The sequence below is a fragment of the Xiphophorus maculatus genome, chromosome 3, assembly GCF_002775205.1.
Source record: "Xiphophorus maculatus strain JP 163 A chromosome 3, X_maculatus-5.0-male, whole genome shotgun sequence".
Classification (NCBI taxonomy): domain Eukaryota; kingdom Metazoa; phylum Chordata; class Actinopteri; order Cyprinodontiformes; family Poeciliidae; genus Xiphophorus; species Xiphophorus maculatus.
In genome coordinates this window covers 25,062,441-25,080,329 of record NC_036445.1, presented here as the reverse complement: position 1 = coordinate 25,080,329, position 17,889 = coordinate 25,062,441, and the positions used below count along the sequence as shown (strand labels likewise).

Genomic DNA, 17,889 nt, shown 5'->3' with positions numbered 1-17,889 from the left:
CGTGGACGCTGAGGTCACTAACTGATGGTGGGAGAAATATTTTATAGTTGGTTCAATACAATAAAAGTGAGTCATTTTCAGGTTGTAATATCTTGAAGTGAAGCAAACAGATGGTGGGAAAAAAATATATAATGTGTTGCTTTGATTTCTTTTTTTAATTCTTAGTAATTTGTGTGAATGGAAAAAGATGAAGTGAATTTATGGCGCATATTTCTACAGATGGATGGAAGAATGCACTACAAAGAATGGGGGAAAAAGAATGGATAGATGGATGGATGGATGAAAAAGGACAGATTGGTAAAAAAGAATGGATGGAAAATGATAGATTGATGACAAAAGGATGGATGGATGAAACATCACAAAAACAATACAATATGCAATTTTGAGACTCTTTGCTTTTTTCCGTCTTCAACCAGAGCAGAAAAAGATCCAAACACAAACATTTCTAAACTTTTAAAGTCGGCAGCGGAACCGAACAGGATGAGAAAAGGTTTGAATCCCAGCGTTAGCTTCATATCAGCATCACCAAGTTTCTTCTGCTGCTGCCGTGGCGTCAGCACAATTTTCCAACCCTGCTCCTCAGATTTTACATAATTCCAAACAGAACACCGTTTTTCATTAATGTCCATCAAGCCGACGCAAACATAAGGAAGGTGACACGGAGACACGGGTTTATCACCGAAGCTGACGACTTGAAGTCCTATCACCGTTTTCTTTTTTTCTCAAAACCTGTGTTGTGTTTTTGTCCCTGCCCGTACAAAAACTTGTCACATATAACACGGTGTTATTAGAAACAGATGTTGATTTTATCGCCGGTGTCTGCGGCTTCTTTCACAACGTCAACACGGTGTCGTATGCTCGGGAATACCTGGGGCATATTTGCATGACACACACACCTGTCCTCCAACAATCCAGTGTGCCGCTGTAACACAATATGCAAGTAAAACTCATGAGAGTAATGTTTCATTACATGATGAACAGAAGGTGAAAGCGAGGAGGGGTAGCTGCGCGCCCACAGAGGTGCATTATTTAAGTAAAAGCCATCGAATATTTGTTTACAGATTTGCTTAATAAGGAATATAAAAAAAAGGAGCAAACAAATGAATTTGCCCGTGGTTATAACTGTGTATTAAGATCATCACTTACAAGGCCAGCGCCTCCTCTGGCCCTCTGCCGTGGCAATCCATCATGGATTATTATGGAAAACATAATCTGCATAAAGCAGCAACAATGCCTCCAAGAAGTTTACTTATTTATTTGTTTCACCTTTTTTTTTTTTTGTCAGGTGCCGAGCGTCGCGTCCTCAGACGCTCTCAGCTAATTACAAAGCATTTGATCTCTGAGCCCCGGAGGTGGGCGGTTATAACCTTGGCTGAAAATGTGGGAAAGTTTTTCAAAATGCAAAAAAATAAAAATAAAAAAAACAACCGGGGGCAACGGAGATGGTCTGACAAAGATAGTCAGTGTCTTGTTAAAGGATTCAAACCATTTTCCACATTTTTTAAAAATGGTACAACTGAAAGCTTCACTGTGTTTCACAGGATAGACTGATGTGAGAAACAGCAGGAAAAATCTGAAAGGTGTGGCAAACTTTTAAATTTGGCTTCTCTCAGCAAATGCTTTTTTTTATAACCAAAGTCACCACAATTAAAGCTGCAAATAGTTTTTGAAACTTTCTACCAACTTAGCACATCTTGGCCAAACTATTGTAGCATCTGAATATACTTTGATTCTTTCCATAATAGCACTGAGTTTAAGTGCAGGGTTATTATCGCACTCTCATGTCCATCAGGTTTTCCTCCAGGATTTCACTTTATTTAGCTCCATCCGTCTTCCCAGCATCTCTGATTAGCTTGCAGAAGGAAAGATGTCGCAGTTTGACCGTAGCACCTTCTTCCATATGTTTATTGTGTTTGTTGTTCATGGCTTGTGATAAACTGGAAGTGGGACATACTATGGCTTTCCTCTACAAAGGAAATATTTGCAAATCAACAGATTCAGTCACATGAGCTGTGGATCTCTACAACTCCTCCAGATTCATTTAAGGTTTTTGTTGGTTTCACAAACACAAATGTAAGATTTTTAAGGCCGTTTTAAGACCGTTATGAAGTTAACAAGACCTGCATCACGACAGAAGTGTACGATAGAAAATTGCACATTTTAAATAGTAGCACTGTCCAGCTTCTTAGGACAAAATAAATGCAGCGACATACAGAGTTGTCAACAGAAGCGAGCCAATGTCCGGCCAACAAGAGATAAATTTACACTTTAACGATGACAAAAGCAAAGAAGCCCTAGCAAAGAATATACCCTAGCTAACTAGCTAGGGTATATTAGAAGCTAGTTAAAGTTAGCCACAACTGCCTAGAGTCAAAAAACACAATGATTATGTTTGTGGGCGACTTAGAAAAAAATTACACAAATAATCCTGCTATGACAAAATTTAAGACCTGTGATCAACATATTTAAGGCAAATATACATTTTCTAATGAGCTTAAGACATTTTAAGGCCTTGATTTTAGGTACATGAATTTAAGCCTTTTTAAGGATGCACGGGCACCATGTCACTAATGTTCGCCAACAACCTCTGAGGCCTCAGTAGAACAGCTGCATTTATGCCGAGTTAAATTCGACTCCGTTTTCTAAATGTGAGCCTTGTCAAAGCAGTGGATGTTATTTAGTAGTATTAGAGTAAGTGGGATTGAATATGCACACAACACTTTCAAAAGCTTTTTAACAACATGCATCATAATTCTACACTACTGCGTGTTGGGCCTGCACCCATTCGGCTCTTTGGCTCCTCCACAATGATGCTTACAAAAGCAAAAAAGAGATACTTTTGATCATGGATGCAGTAGGAAATGCACGTTTTAGAAGTTTCTCTCATAAGTTAGAATGGAAAATGTGATTTCAATATCCACAACAGGCTTTTAAAAGTAACTAGCTACCTATATTTCTTCTGTATTTATAGAAAAGGCTCATCTCATTCCACAAAGTTGCGTTTTTCTATAGTAATAGAGGATTCATCTTGATGTAAAATCTGAAAATAGAAATAAATGTTAGTTTAATCTTGCTGGCTTCTGTAATAAAACATTGTACGAGGTACAAATTTAGTAAATCGTGTTTTGCAGCTCTAGGCGAGTTTTGTTAGTGACTCTTTCAATGGAAAAAAGTTGCTGACCCCCGGTCTAACGCCTCAAATCCCCCCAAAAATCTGTATTATTTGAAGTTTCAACCTGACAAATTATGTAAATAAAAGGGGTATAAATGCTTTTTGCAGACTCTGTAGGTGTAGCGGAAGCTCTGCCGTGTTTCTGCTGTCGCCTCGTGATTCTGCCGCGGCGTCTCTCCTCACATGAAAGACAATCGTCATTACCGCTCTATCAAAATGACTCCTGTCAGCAACATTTTCCCCTCACGTATCTAACCTCCTTTTGTTTCTCCCTCTTCCTTCCCTCTGATGCCCTAATCACCATTCCCCTCCATCAGTTGCTGGATCTAATTCCCCTCTCTTCCTTCGTTTGCAAAGGACCTCTGCTTTCATCCTTGAGAGAGGCTCTAATTCGAAGTGCGACGATGAATAAAGAAGGAAAGAGAGGGAGAGAGAGAGAGAGAGGAGACGAGAAGAAGAGATATGGAAAGGCGAAGCGCGAGCCGAGACGTTCGGGTGTCAATCAATCCGGCGCGAGGGGCTACAAGGGCCCGTGACTGGGGCTGCGTTTGATCTGTGTCTTTCAAAGGGGGAACAGCAGGAAGGGCCATCACAGCTGATTTGCCTCTCGCTGCTGGCCCCGGTGCCACTCTGACAGAGAGCAATCACAAGCAGGTTAATTCAACATCTACCTTCTTAATCTTTTTTCCCCCTGTCTCTTTCTTTTGGACTCGTTCTGTCTACTTAGATGAAGAACTCCTCTTCCCGCTGCCACCTCCACCTCCCCTTTCTGCTCCTTTTCAAAGAGGAGCGCTTCGCAAGTGGATATTCAATCTTTCACATCACCTGTTTCTTCTTTTTTGCTTTTGGGTTTTAACGACAAAATTTGTCCTTATTTACATGCCGATACTCCTGGAGGATAAAATATTAAAGGCAATTATTTTTCAGAGAAAAAGTTTACTTCTTTGGGTTGAAAGGGCCAGCTGCTGCATTTTGGGTTATTTCAGCTGCTGTCATTCTTTGCTTCCTGCGTGTGGTGAGCTGTGAGCTGAATATCTATTAGAGGCAAGATGACATCTTGAAAATACGCTGCTTAATTTGACTGAAGGAGGAGGATGTGCTTCCTTTGGATGGTGTGTTTTTCAGATGAGATCTGACCTTCACACAAAACACTGAGAAAAAAAAAAAAGTCTGTGATAACGTATGTAACCCATTGCAGTACTGGACAGAAAAAAAGTAGAGAACATTCGTTATAAATAATAATTCAACAGTGGCACAAATGTTGGTACAACAAGTCCTTTAAAATAATTAGCAATTTATTTATGCTATTTACTTATACTTAAAAAATTATAATAGTTTCCATGATTCTATGTTCCCCTAAGATATAGATATAATATCCACGGGTCTCCACATTATTATAGACACGGACCTGGGTTTATCTTGCCAGATTCTGAGGTTTTGGGTTTTGGATGACACAATTGATCAAACGTGGCAAAGCATCTTATGCCAACTATAAAGTGTGGTATTGTGTCAGCCTTGGTAACCATGTTAGAGTGCATTGTATCATGAGCAACTAAGATCAAAAGAGAAATGATTAGTCAGACACAAAAGCAACCTTCTCCCATACCCGTCTCAGTCCACAGAACTAAGTCTTGTGGAAAGCCCATAGGATGAGCTGAAGGGAAGAATCCCTCAAGGCTTCCACATACTGGGGTGTATTGTGCATATTTTGTCAGCCATGTGGAATCCCTGCACACTGTTCATGGACGGTTGAGACTTCATAGTCAAGAATACCAACTGGCTACATTTCTTGTGACAAATCCCTTCATTTCCCACAACCCGTATAGATCCTTTCAAGTTTGATGAGATAGTCAAGTTCACACACCTGCCACTTTCAGCATGCACAGAAAGTGTCAGTCACATGTCATGTGTGTCCTTGTGACTGATTGTGTTGAGTCTCAGCCTCATTAGTTCAGACGCCGAGTATGCATACACGGCTGTAGAAACTGACCCTTGCACAGAAGTCTTCTTTGTGTCTACATTGGCACGCATGAGTCTCAGTAGAGTGAAGTACGCCCGGGTGTGTGGGATGCTTAAGCGAGGATTAAATGCTCTGACGGATCTAGTGAGATAGTGGAAGGATGGATTCTCAAAGCCTCTCTGTATGATCCAACCTTGTTGAAGCAGTAGACGAGGAAACTGAAAGGCAACACGCATGAATGGTGTCAGGCTTAATAATTGCCGCAAATACTTCACACCCCCTAACCCCATGGGCTAGGTATGGTCCTGTTCCAACCTGCTCTCTTCAAGTTCTGGTAAATCTATCCAAGGCTGAAGTCCAGTACCATGTAGTGTATCGGCAGCCGTCAACCCAATGCAAATAATGTGTTGATGAGATGCACTTGGGTGCTCCCAATCAACATTTTCCTTAAGTCCTTTGCTTTCAGGTTAAAGAAAGTATTTACAGTAGGAGGTACAAATAATTGTCCGACCAGGAATTCTGTGAAAACAGTTATTCTTTTAACATGTTCAAATGCCGGTCTGGGGACTTTCTGCATGGAGTTTGCGTGTTCTTCTTGTGCATGCAAGGATGTCGGGTACACCAGATTCCTTCCGAAGTCCCAAACCATGTTAGGTTAATTGGTTGCTCCAAATTGTTCCGAGGTACATGTATGTGTCAAAGATTGTTAATCCTGTCCGTCTCTGAGTTGCCCGGTGTTTGAGTGGCAATCTGTCCAGAGTATACCCAACCTCTTGATCAGTGACCAATGGAGATAGACACCAACTCCAGCGGATATAGACAATGGATGGATTGAAGGATTTACCACAATAAAGGTTGCAATTTTCAACATTAAATTACCATACTAAAATAAAAGGTAAATGTATTTTTAGCCTTGCACGTCTTCATCAGGGAAGCCAAAGAATAGGTTTCCGTCTGTATACATAGTTCTTTTTTTTCGGTTCACTGGTGAAACTTGGGAGGCATAAAGTACAATCGCTTCAGAATCTGTTTTAACCAAAGGTCAGGACAAACAAAAACATAGGAAGCTGTACAAAACAAAGGTGAGAACTATACTGAGGTGAGAAATAAAATCTAAACCTAAATGTGTGCTTTGGTTAAAGGTGAAAGCATACAGAGAATATGGAAGTACTAAGGTAAAAAGGTTGAACGGGAAGGTTAGGAGGTGGAAGTAAAGAAGGTTAAGAAAGATCTCTAAATTTGACAAAAACATATAAAGAAAAAGAACGAGTCACTAATCTAGAACAACAAGCTTCAGGGTCCGAACAAGGACGCAACCCATATCAATTCGAGGAATATACGTATCAACAGAAAGCAGTGGTTTTCCAGTAATGTCCCTGCCTGGCCTCTTTTCCATGGTGCCCCCCTCTGGTTCCAATGCCTTTGTGTAAGGTCAGAGGGATAACAGGATAAAGGCTGTCCTCACTGCACCTCTGAAGGACAGCCACTCTACCGATTGGATTTGGAGGTCCTCAAGGACAAAGAGGAACACTGGAACACAAAGGAACCCAATCGAGGAAGGACGAGATTTCATCTGTCTCTGTGGCCTGAGTGATTGGCAGGGATGGCTACACCAGCAATCTCTGAGCTCCGCTTCTTTGTGGCGGGGCGCACCTCCATCAGAGCTTAATGACAAGACTTGGTCCACTGACAAAAATGCACTCTAAGAATGTCGACTAGCACACTTCAGAGAAGTAATGCAAGATCAAGGTTGAAAACCTCGAAAGAACAAAAGAAATAAGGTTTTGGAAGTAGAATAAATGTTCCCCACTAACATGAGATGTGGGGTAGAAGACATAAAAAGAAGAAAAAACAACAAAGTCAGTGTAATATTTGTATAGCACCATTATAAAGGAAGAGTGGGAGTGACATTAAAATGGAGAAAAAAGAAGTAGGCATGATCTCCATTACTATTATTATATTATAACAAACTGTCTCCTTCAACTTAAAATGTATCCTATGCATTTTTGGTAAGGGCTCATTTGCCGCCAACAGCATGCCAAGTGACATTGTACCTGAATATTTCAGCTTCGCAAGCTGTATTTTATTTTAAATATTTTACATCAGCTCTATGAAAAAATCTGCAAATAGCTTAATGTTCTGGAGACACGTTCCTCAGAAAAATCTGCAAACTGAACCGTAGTTCAAGATTCCTTAGTAATTAAAATGAACTGATGACGAATGGACGGATGCTGTTAAACAATCTGATTCATAGAAGACATGAATTTAAAAAGCATAAGGGGGAGAAGGAACGATCCCTGTGGTATGCCACAAACTTCAAAAAACCTTAAAGCAAAACTATTCAGTGTCATTGAAGAGGTTACATTTGAGAGGCAACCCACCACTATAAATGATCCCCCAAAATGAGTTATATATAGATATTTTGTGACTGCACTCTGCTTCCACAACAAAGTTGGCAAAACGAGGAAATAACTTGATGATTATCAGTAACACCATCATATTTCTTTAGATATTTTCAGATTTGTAAGTTGATGCAGTGTATGCCTTGATTTTATTTTGTTTTTTTAGCAAATATTTGAAGACTCTAACAGGCCGATAGCATCAGTGTGACACAACCTTGGTTGATATCTAAGAATACAGAGGTCCCCTTGGAGATAGCAAAGAAATGTGTTCAGAGGCAGAGCGGTGGCTCCTCTGACTACAGAACAGATCTTCAGCAGTAAAATTGGTGAAATGCCCCTTTAGCCTTTGGCCAATCCAGAGGAGTTGCTCAGTAACCAAGACAAACAAAGTCATTGAAGTAGTGAGGAACTTACAGAAAGAGTGACACTCATCTGACTTTTAGAAGAAATTAAAGAATTTATCTGTTGCATTGATAGAAATCTGAATAATTCAGGTATGCTCTGTTATGTCTGACCTAAGGCAAAGGTTTCATTGGACTATTACAGATAAAGTCAGACAGTTAGTAAAGATCAAATGCCATATTCTATCGTGTATTGTTGAATCTGTTTCCAGAACTTAGTAGAATATGGAATTAGGTTGGTATTTGTGCAACCTTACCCGCATGAAGGTAGGCAAGGTCTGGGTTCTCGATGTCGAAGTGATTGTCCTTCAGGTGGTTACGGAACTCCATGGGGGAGTTGGTGGCGTAGGTACACTTGGGGCAGTTGTACATCTTCACTCCTTCATGTTTCCCCGTATGGAGAATGTGCTTCCGGATGTTCTCGGCACAGTTGGACCTGGGGAGGCAAACCGAGAAAAACAAACAATGAAACTCTTATCTTCCCGAGTAAAGAAAAATTATATTTAAAAAAAGAAACAGCGAGTGCTCAAAAGATGTTTCAAGAGGGAGAATATAAGTGAAATATTTGCTATCGAGTCCAACATTTTATTGTTATGTGGACATGTACGAGACAAGAACCCCAGACACAGACCGGACGAGGGCTCCGAGCATGAAATTTATCCAGTTTTGACACAATAAAGTTATTTTGTGTTCCTTTTATCACACCTTTTTCTTTCATCTGAGCATGCTGGGAGCAGTATGTTAGGGCCGCTGGAGGATCCAGGCCCACTGAATGCATTGAACAGAGATGTCTGAGGACATCCTTTATGCAGTTATGTATCTTCAGCAGCTGTAAGAAAGGTAAAGGATGATGTTGTTGTGGTGTGTGTGTTGTGTGTGGGGGTGTGTATGTGTGTGCTGGTCAAACAGTCCAGGCCAAGAAGTGAGCTACTGCAGGGGGATAGGATGTAACAATGTCAGCTCGGAGAGTCAGACGCAACCCGCTGCTGATTAATGATGTTGCCTGATCTGCTCCCAGACTGTATCTAAACCTGCCCCCATACACACATAAACAAACAGGCTCATGTTAAAGGTACAGCCAGACCGGCGCGTACATATTTAGACTGAATACCAGCAAAATAAAAAGCGTGAGCTAAAGAAAAAATAAGAATAAAGACTCAAATGACAGCAGTGGTCTTCATATACAGACATGAATCAATGAACTCGCACGCAGACATGTGCTCACCCACAATACATCATACAAATACGCATGTGCGGGGCGGAATACTCCTTCACACACCGTCGTGCGTTGATGGATGAGGCACTTGTGCTCAGTTTGGACCTGACATTCTCGGACAGTATAATACGCAATTATTCTCCCTTATCACCTTGGCCGGGACAATAAAGCCCCACTGTGTCATAGCTCACGCCAGCCAAAGAGGGAATTTGTTTTCACTTTTGCAGAGACGCCTCTCTCCATCACAGGTCTGTGGTCCGGCCTGGCTTCACTGCAATCCAAAAATAAAAAATAAAAAAATAAAAAAACGGAGCCAGCTCTCACTGGGTGGTGCACAAGTAGAGAATAGATGTTCTATTGTTGAGGCATTCTCAACCCGAAGAAATAATACCTTTATGAGTCTTGAAAATTACCAACACACACCTATATATATAGATATCTATATCTATATATACAGATATAGATATCTATATATATCTATATATATAGACAGACAAACAGATAGATAGATAGATCTATCTACTGTATATAGATCTAGATATATATAACTTAACTTAGCATCCCTTTACTATATTTAGCATCCCATAGATAGATTTAGCTTAGCCAACTTTAATTTAGCTTTGCATAACTGACGTCGAGTACCCAGACCTTCCCTTATTGCATGCAGGTAATGTTGCACAATGTTCACTAGGTCAAGGATTCTGCAGAGTTAAAAAAAATAAACAGTTCAACAAATGTAGGTATGCAGTGCAAGTGTATTTTAGCCTCCTTTACTGGTTTTAGTCAACAAATCTGGCATTTAGGGGTGAGTGGCTAAAAGAAAGCTGTTATTGGAACAAAGCTACAAGATGACCTGATAGGAATTTACCACCAGTCATGGAGCACAACAAACGTGGAAGAAAGTGACGTGGTCAAGCACCCTCCTGGAGAAGCTAAATGTTTTCAGATGTATTTTCATCAAAAGTTTGCCTACAGATGGCTAAATACATATAAAAATGTAAAAAAAAACATGTTATATTCTTCCTCCTACTCATATCTATATAATAATCAGAATTAACTGTAATGACTGATAGAAGTTTGTCATTACAAAGTGACAAACTGAAAAAAAACACACACTTTTGTAAAGGACTTGTACACAGTGCGATTCATTTACTTTATAGAACTCAGTATTAAATAATATGAGTTTATCCAAACAAATAACTATATTTTCTCTGTGATTACTGTTTTATCTGCTGTGACTAACAAAGCAAAGCAGCTTCACAGGCAACTTGCAGCCATCTGTTGAATCCACTTCAGCCTGATGGAGAACAAAAAAAACAACAGAAAAACACATAAAAAAAAGAATTTTAAACTGTGACGCACTCAAATGAACACAAACGAAACTGCTAAAAAGAAAGCATTTAATGCTGAAAAGCGAGCTGATCTGGTATTCTAGGACTGCGGCATAAACAGATAAAATTTGAAGCAGAGCTAAAAGGCTCTAAAGAGAGCGCGGGTGGATTCCTATGGGGGCCATGCTATCTCTCAGATATGGTAATGGCGTAATTGTCATATTAAAACAACACAATGTGCGTTTAGGAGTCAGCAGGTGTCACAGTTAGTGAAAGCCCACACTAACCCTCCTACTATACGGCGGATTAATTAGTCCAACGCCGTTTCGACAACCTCCCCCAACTTATGCGCCCGCCACGGGAGTCAGCCATACTGATAGCCGACGCACACGTCACCTCATCGCCGCCACTTTGCGGCTCCCTGCTTCATCTGAGCCACTTCCACATTCCTCCTCCCCAAGACTGTATGCTAATGGGAGAGGTGTAATTGAAGAGGCGCTTTGTTAGGAAAGATTTAAATGTGTTCCTTGTGTGTGTTTGGAGTATTTTTTTTTTTTTTTGGAGGGGGTTATAATGCGAATCATTTGTGCAACATTGTGCCGAATGGTTAATGGCTCCCTCTCCTCCGTTGATCGTTTCCGTCAGTTTACAAGGTTGCAGGCTTTGACCGCCGCCGACAGCACGCATTTCATCGTCAAACGCGCCATCAGCCGGATTAAAACAAAAACGGTTAAGCATCCAATAAGTAATAGTCGGCACAGGCTCGCGAGAAGTCAGAGGCTACGGATTAATTAGACCATTTAAGAAACCACTATGACTTTAACGAGAGGCGGTTGGGGGGGGAACTTCTCATTGTGAACAATAGCAATCATTTCTAAACAGTGGAAGTAAAGCAGTTTAGCAGCTTGCATAAATAGCTGCGGAAAAGTGAGACAGACATCATTAATTGACAACCCCGGACTCCCAGCGCAATATCATTAGAATATTTTCACCACTATTTCCCAACTATAATTATCCCCCCTCCATTATCTGTGTCTGTCTGAATGGTGGATGAGTGGCATTTGATAGATCATTTACTCCCCGCTCATTTACATGCGTTTCAGAAGCAGCTTTGATGGGGATAGCATCGTATCAAGTGAGAACCGTGAACGACACCCGGAACATTTAACATGCAATACTGTAGCTGTGCGAATCACATCCCTGGAGCGGATTTTGTTTCCAGCGAGCAGCGGCTGTCAGTCACAGAAGGCTGAACTATTTCCCTACGAAAGCGGCGTTTTTATTTCAGAAGCCCGAAATTCACTCAAAGGTCGAACCTATCCAGCAGCTCCTTATTACAACCAGGTGAGGGTGTAAAAGCAAGGCGCAGGTACGGCCCCTCACATTCACGTCCTGCCTTCATCTTCGTAAGCCAGCAGGGTGTTTCCACCGTCTACCTCCTCCCCCTCTGGATCCCCAGAACCCTTGGGGCTACCAAAATGTTAATTTGGCTTCTAATTTAGTGTTTCATTTGCTGCTATCAGTAACGATCATTATGTATCAGCCAGGGAACAATAGGGCCGAGAACATTTGGCTCGTTCTGCGGGAAAGTATCTTTCTTATAGTCGAGTTCAGCCTGGTGGTTTGAGACGAGGCCCAAATTTCACACAAAGGAGCATGTGGATCAGTGATCCTCATAAAGTAGCACAAGTTTTTACAAACGATCTTGAATGATTTTCAGCATGTTCAGCTTGAACAAAATTTACAAAATACTGACCATCATTCAACGTAAGATATTTTTTTTATATGATGGATGGTCTACAGAGCAAATACTCAACTTTTTTTTGGAAACTATTTCCAAAATAAATTTAAAACATGCCTATTAACAGTTACTAGGAGTTGAACCTAAATGTTCAGGACATTTACATAAACTACTGCTATGACAATAAAGTCTTTATGTGACTAGCTGTGACAGGTTTTATTGAGAAAGAGCAGCCATTTCAAGATGCAGCTAATGATGCTATGCTAACACCGCAGGAGGTTTTAATACATGAGGATCTGCTGCACAGCTAACGACTGAATGAAATCGACTGCACACAGTCGCCACATGCTCGTCCAGGTGGAGGGACTGCTGCAAAGTGAGTGAGACGCTTCAATCGGCTGGGTTTGAAAAAGACAACGAGATAAGAGATGATTTCTTTTTTTATGTAACAAGAAATTTTCGTTTTTTAAGCGCATAAACTGAATGCTACGCGACAATCTACAGCTTTCTGTTCAGCATCGTCCTGTATCCTGACTATTTTTGTTCCTTGTTTTCTACAGGTAAAAGTGGCTAAGTGAGTAAAACATTTGCATCACGGAGGACGAAATGCTTCAGTTTCTGTATATTTTTATGATGCTGGTATTTGAAGACAGGAAGACTTCAAACGCCAGCAAATATCTGTTAGAAATACTAGAGCTTATCGGTCATTAACAACACCCTCTGAGTTTATCTGCAAGAAGCAACTGTGTGCGCCCAGGTTCATAAGAACAGTCCTCGTCGTCTCACAGAGTTAAAAACTGAATAAACTAATGAATATAAAGGAAGCAGAGACATCTGGATGTAAAAAAAAAACCCCTCCAAACATTCAAACATTGGTTCAATAGACGTAAAAGGGACATTTAAGAGTATCGACCAAGTTGAGTATAAACTATAGGGTGACCCAGAGGTTTCGTTTTTTTAAAACACAAAGCAATAATTTGAGAACAATTATAGCTTGTCAGCATTTCTTTTTCCCCCTTCTATCTGTCATATGTATGTAGTCGCCTCAAAAACACAGATAAAGTTTGAGTCCGGTGCTTCATTTCAGCAAAGCAGGTGTAGCGAGCCGCTGAAATGATTTTGTCACAGAAGGTGGGGGGAAAAAAACAAATGAGTACATCTAAAACCGATGATGGGTTTGAGATCATTCCCTTTCACACTTTCCTGCCACGATCCGGGCCGAGAGAAAGGGGGAACGAGTGAAGGCGAGAGAGGAGCAGACAGGTAGAGAGAGAGACAGAGAGAGACAGAGAGAGAGAGGGAGAGATGTGCAACGCCGGCCAAAACTTTTTCAATTTCACCGACAATTTCCTGTGTAATTACTGATGTGGTGTGATGGTGTTTTAATGACAGGGACCCGCCGGTGACAGTGACACGGTGTGTGAGGATGCGAGCAGGAACGTGGCTGTGGGTGTGCGTGTTGTGGAGATCTGGCTGGGCTTGTTGATGATGGCAGAGTGATGAGATGGAGCCATGCTGCGGAGATTAGACCTGTCGGCTCTCCACCGCTTTCAAGCACCGTGCACACACACACACACACACACCATAAAACTCCATAAACACACACACACAAAGCTTTTACCGTTATCCCCAAACGCTCCCCCTTAAAATACCCGGCAAAGCCACCTGCTTTCTCGCCGTCAAATACACACACTTTTGCATTATCAGCCTCCTGATCATCGATGCCACCGGCGCCAACAGCCAAGTGTGGGTCAATGAGCCGGTACCTGTAGTCGCACCAGGGGCAGCGGTACGGTTTCTCTCCGGTGTGAACACGTTTGTGGCGCGACAGGTGGGACTGTGTGGTGGAGGCGAAGTTGCAGAGCTTACACTTGAAGGGTCTCTCTCCTGTTGGGGTTGAAAAAGACAGGAGGTAGACATTAGAGATGAGAAACAGATGACATGGGAAGACAAGCACAGAAACAAACACAATCACACGCCAGTAAAACATTGCAGCTGACATGAAGTAGGTAAATAACTCCCCCAAAAAGGGAAAAAAAACCTCTCAGAATTACAAACTTTGATGTATTTTATTGGAATAGTATGCAGAACACAAAGTAACTCAAATAGTTTCATTTTAAAGATGGTGCATTCATTTGTATCCAGCTCTCATCCGCATTTCACAAGTCACCTAATTAGCAAAACACAGAACGTGAGTGGACCAACAGCATCATGTAGACCAAGAAACACAATGCACAGATCAGGGATAAATTAGTGGAGACGTTTGAAGAAGAGTCAAGGCCATGAAGCAAGAGTACGCCACTGGAAACCAACCAAAACATGGCCGCCCACCTACTGGATGGACAAGAAGACAGGTCTCACTTTCTCTATAGTAATACATGGTGATGGCAACATCACCCTGTTTTCTTCAGGGATGAAGATGTGCGTTAGATTCAATGGGAAGACGAACTGAGCTAAATTCAGAGCAATCCTGGAAGAAAGACTGTTGGAGAGAGAGACAAACTTTTGTTTTGAGTGTGGAGGAAGTTAACCTTCCAGCATGAGAGCGAAGCTAAACATGCATCCGGAGATACAAATAAATGGCTTGGATCAAAAAAAATGCTCGCATGTTAGAATTACCTAGTCAAAGTCTATAAATAAAATTCAACTGAGGATCCGTGAAAAGACTTGGATATTGAAGTACTGAAGTTCACGTCCTCTCGATCCAATTTGAGTAGGCTTGAGGTATTTTGCAAAGGATGAAAAAAAAAATCTGTCATCTGTTTTGTGTGCGTGGAAGATGTGGAGGTTGAATACAAATAAAAACGGCATTTTTCAAATTTTACTTTGAAAAAATATTGAAAAGCACCAATTCTCTTTCTTCCTTGTACTATTTTGTCTTGATTGCTGGCGCAAATAAATCCCAATAAAATTTATTAAATATTATTGCTGCAATGTTGCAAAAATGCCAAAAAGTGAAACGGATACTTCCACTATTTAATAGTTAACAATTAATTCTTAGTGCAGAGCCCTGTACATGACTTGACAAAGATAAAAGGAGCTTACATAACTTAAGTAAAACAAAAAAATCCACTGGGGTCTGATCTGCTTCAACAGATCAAATAATGTGTAAAATTAGCAAAATCAAAGCAGTCTTCAGTCTTCTTTGAGCATTAAATACATTTGCATAAAAATAAAAGGTCAGTAGAAGTCTGTTTTTATTATTATTTTACTGAAGACTGGGGAAAACACTTATTTTGCTAGAAATAAGCTGGCACCAGGAAGTGATATGTGAACTATCCTTTCAAAATAAGTGGCAACTGTTGTAACAGTGGGGTGCTGATATTGTTGTCTAACAACTCATTAGAGTAAATTCTGCCTTCATGTGTATTTGTCTTTGTGTTTTTCATAAAATCTCTCCGTTAGTTAGTTAGTTGTATTGCTTTGCATCCTGCAACGACTGAGCCATTCATCGGGGGTTTCCAGAAAACGTCTTTTTTTCTTGCCCCCCTGTTTTTTGTTGGGGTTTTTTTTTTAGCAGGAAGGTATTTTATTCAAAATCTTCAAGAAAGTCTGCTTCTTTTAGCCGTATGCAACGAAATTTCGTTCTGTATACACCCTGTGCATGCAAAATGACAATAAAGTCTGTCTAAGTCTAAGTCTAAGTTTCTCTTTACTCTTAACATGACCTTCACTGGACACAGTTTGTTACTGCCTCGGTGACATTTCCACGTTGAGAGGAATGGCGATGGCCGCTTGCCTGTTCTGCGCTGTTGCTGCGTAAGAGCTACGAATTCATCAAAAATAATGGCACAATATGACCCTCGGGAGTTTGCGCAATAAAATGTTGGGCTTCCCAGTTGCCTCGGTTGTTACATTGTCAAATCTGTTGTCGTTCACCATGCGGGTAAATCAACCGACAAGCATCGGCACAGTAGGGCTGGACAGAATTGGACGCTTTAGGTACAAAATCTAAGAATGAATATTTAGCAATGAATATTTATAAGAGCATTAATAATTAATTGTAGTCTGCCAGTTGAGGGTTAGAAACGGTATTTGTTTCACTATCTCAATTTCTCCCCTTCTTGGGGAGAAAAAAAATAAAAACACTTGTTACTGACAGCCCATCTGAAAAATGCAATTTCCCTAAGCGACAGAATGACATGGTGAAATGATAACTGAAATTAAAAATCTCAGATTCAGTCAGCCATACTCGTACACATGCCCATCAACGACGGCAGCGCGTCAAACCGAAGCGCCCGTGTGAGAGCGAGACGCAGCAAACGGGTCGCCTGGACTGCACCACAGTTCGCATTTGAAGGCGTCAATCGACGACTGAGATTAAGAAAGTCCGCGAACACAAGAGTTAGTTTGTGCTCGGATCAGTTTACATCGCGAGATCGGAGTGTGTGCCTGGTGGTTTACCTGTGTGTTGGCGTCTGTGTTTGGTGAGGGCGTGTCTTGTGCCTCCTGCGAAGCCACACAGGTCACAGAGGTAGGACTTCTCTCCTGTAAATGCAGAGTAGAAGAAGGAACGTAGAGAAACACACTGAGGACACAAGGAAAGTTGTGAGGAAATTCTAATACCTTAATTTAGTGCTTGTTGATCAAAGGTGTAAAAGAACAGCCTGTTTAATTTCAACTACCTGAGAGAAGCCATCTAAAATAAATATGAAAACAAATACTAAACAGCAGAAGAGGCTACAGGCTTCGTCTTTCTAACACCTGCAGGACAGCCTTGACATGTCTCAACAAGGGGTTATGATGGATTGTTAAGTGAACCAAACATCAAACAAGAAAGGGGCTTGTCTATTATTGACCTTAATGACCATTTTAAGGTGTGTTCCCACCAGCTCTGTTTAGTCCACTTTAATCAAACTCTAGTCAGTTTGCCTAGAAAGTCCAGTTTGTTTGGGGAGGTGTGAATGCATAAGTTTCAAAAATGAAACTGATCCACCTTGGGCGAACTTTGATTAAAGAGAACTCTGGCGCAGTTCAAATTCATATGTGGATGCTTTTGTAGACTACTCCGAAAGCAGGAAGTGGACTTAGCGCAGGGCATTCTGGGTAAATGCAACTAAAACTATCGCGACAATGGGAGAAATGCCCCGTTGTCTTTTACCAATGACAAAGAGAAATCCTACAACCACTAAAATATGGCGCTTCTACATCTTTGTTTGCATATTGTGAAGAAGGAAGTTGTGCATGTCTTCTTCTGAGGTTTTTGTAGTCCTTCTTGGTGCAGCACCACCAACGGCGAAGGGGGGACAGAGGGTAAAGGTGGTTTGGATTGTTTGGTACACTGCAGTGTGAAAGTGAACCGCACCAGTTGAAAATGTAGCAGATGTTGCAATTTTGATCCCCAATCGAATCGAGTCTAGCGGGCTAAGAGTGTGTGTAAACACTCTTAGTGTGACTTCTCTGCCTACGACTTATAAACATGATACTTTCAATGGATGGATGCAAAAGATCCCTTCCTGGAACGGAGCAAAGTTTATTGGTAAAGCTGGTTTCTCTCACACTGATCCCGTTTCAAGCTGTCGTGTATTTCACTCCGAGGCTGCGTCAACAACCGCAAAATAAAAATCAAATGGCACAAGTGCAATCGCACTTGCCATATGGCCCTGGATTAGACTGATGAGTCTTGATGCCTCAATGTGACATTCCTGTCACTGAGAGCAGCAGCT

General features: G+C 41.1%; 1 protein-coding gene across 1 annotated transcript in view; it reads right to left on the bottom strand.

Annotated features, from left to right (window-relative positions):
• znf407 (zinc finger protein 407) overlaps positions 1 to 17,889 on the bottom strand; it is a 198,965-nt gene that overhangs the window by 51,563 nt on the left and 129,513 nt on the right. Inside the window, exons 7-9 of the mRNA XM_023331438.1 lie at positions 16,628 to 16,711; positions 13,990 to 14,110; positions 8,193 to 8,371 (exon numbers count right to left, since the gene is read on the bottom strand). Coding sequence (XP_023187206.1) covers positions 8,193 to 8,371; positions 13,990 to 14,110; positions 16,628 to 16,711 — 384 coding nt within the window. The remainder of the gene's footprint in view (positions 1 to 8,192; positions 8,372 to 13,989; positions 14,111 to 16,627; positions 16,712 to 17,889) is intronic.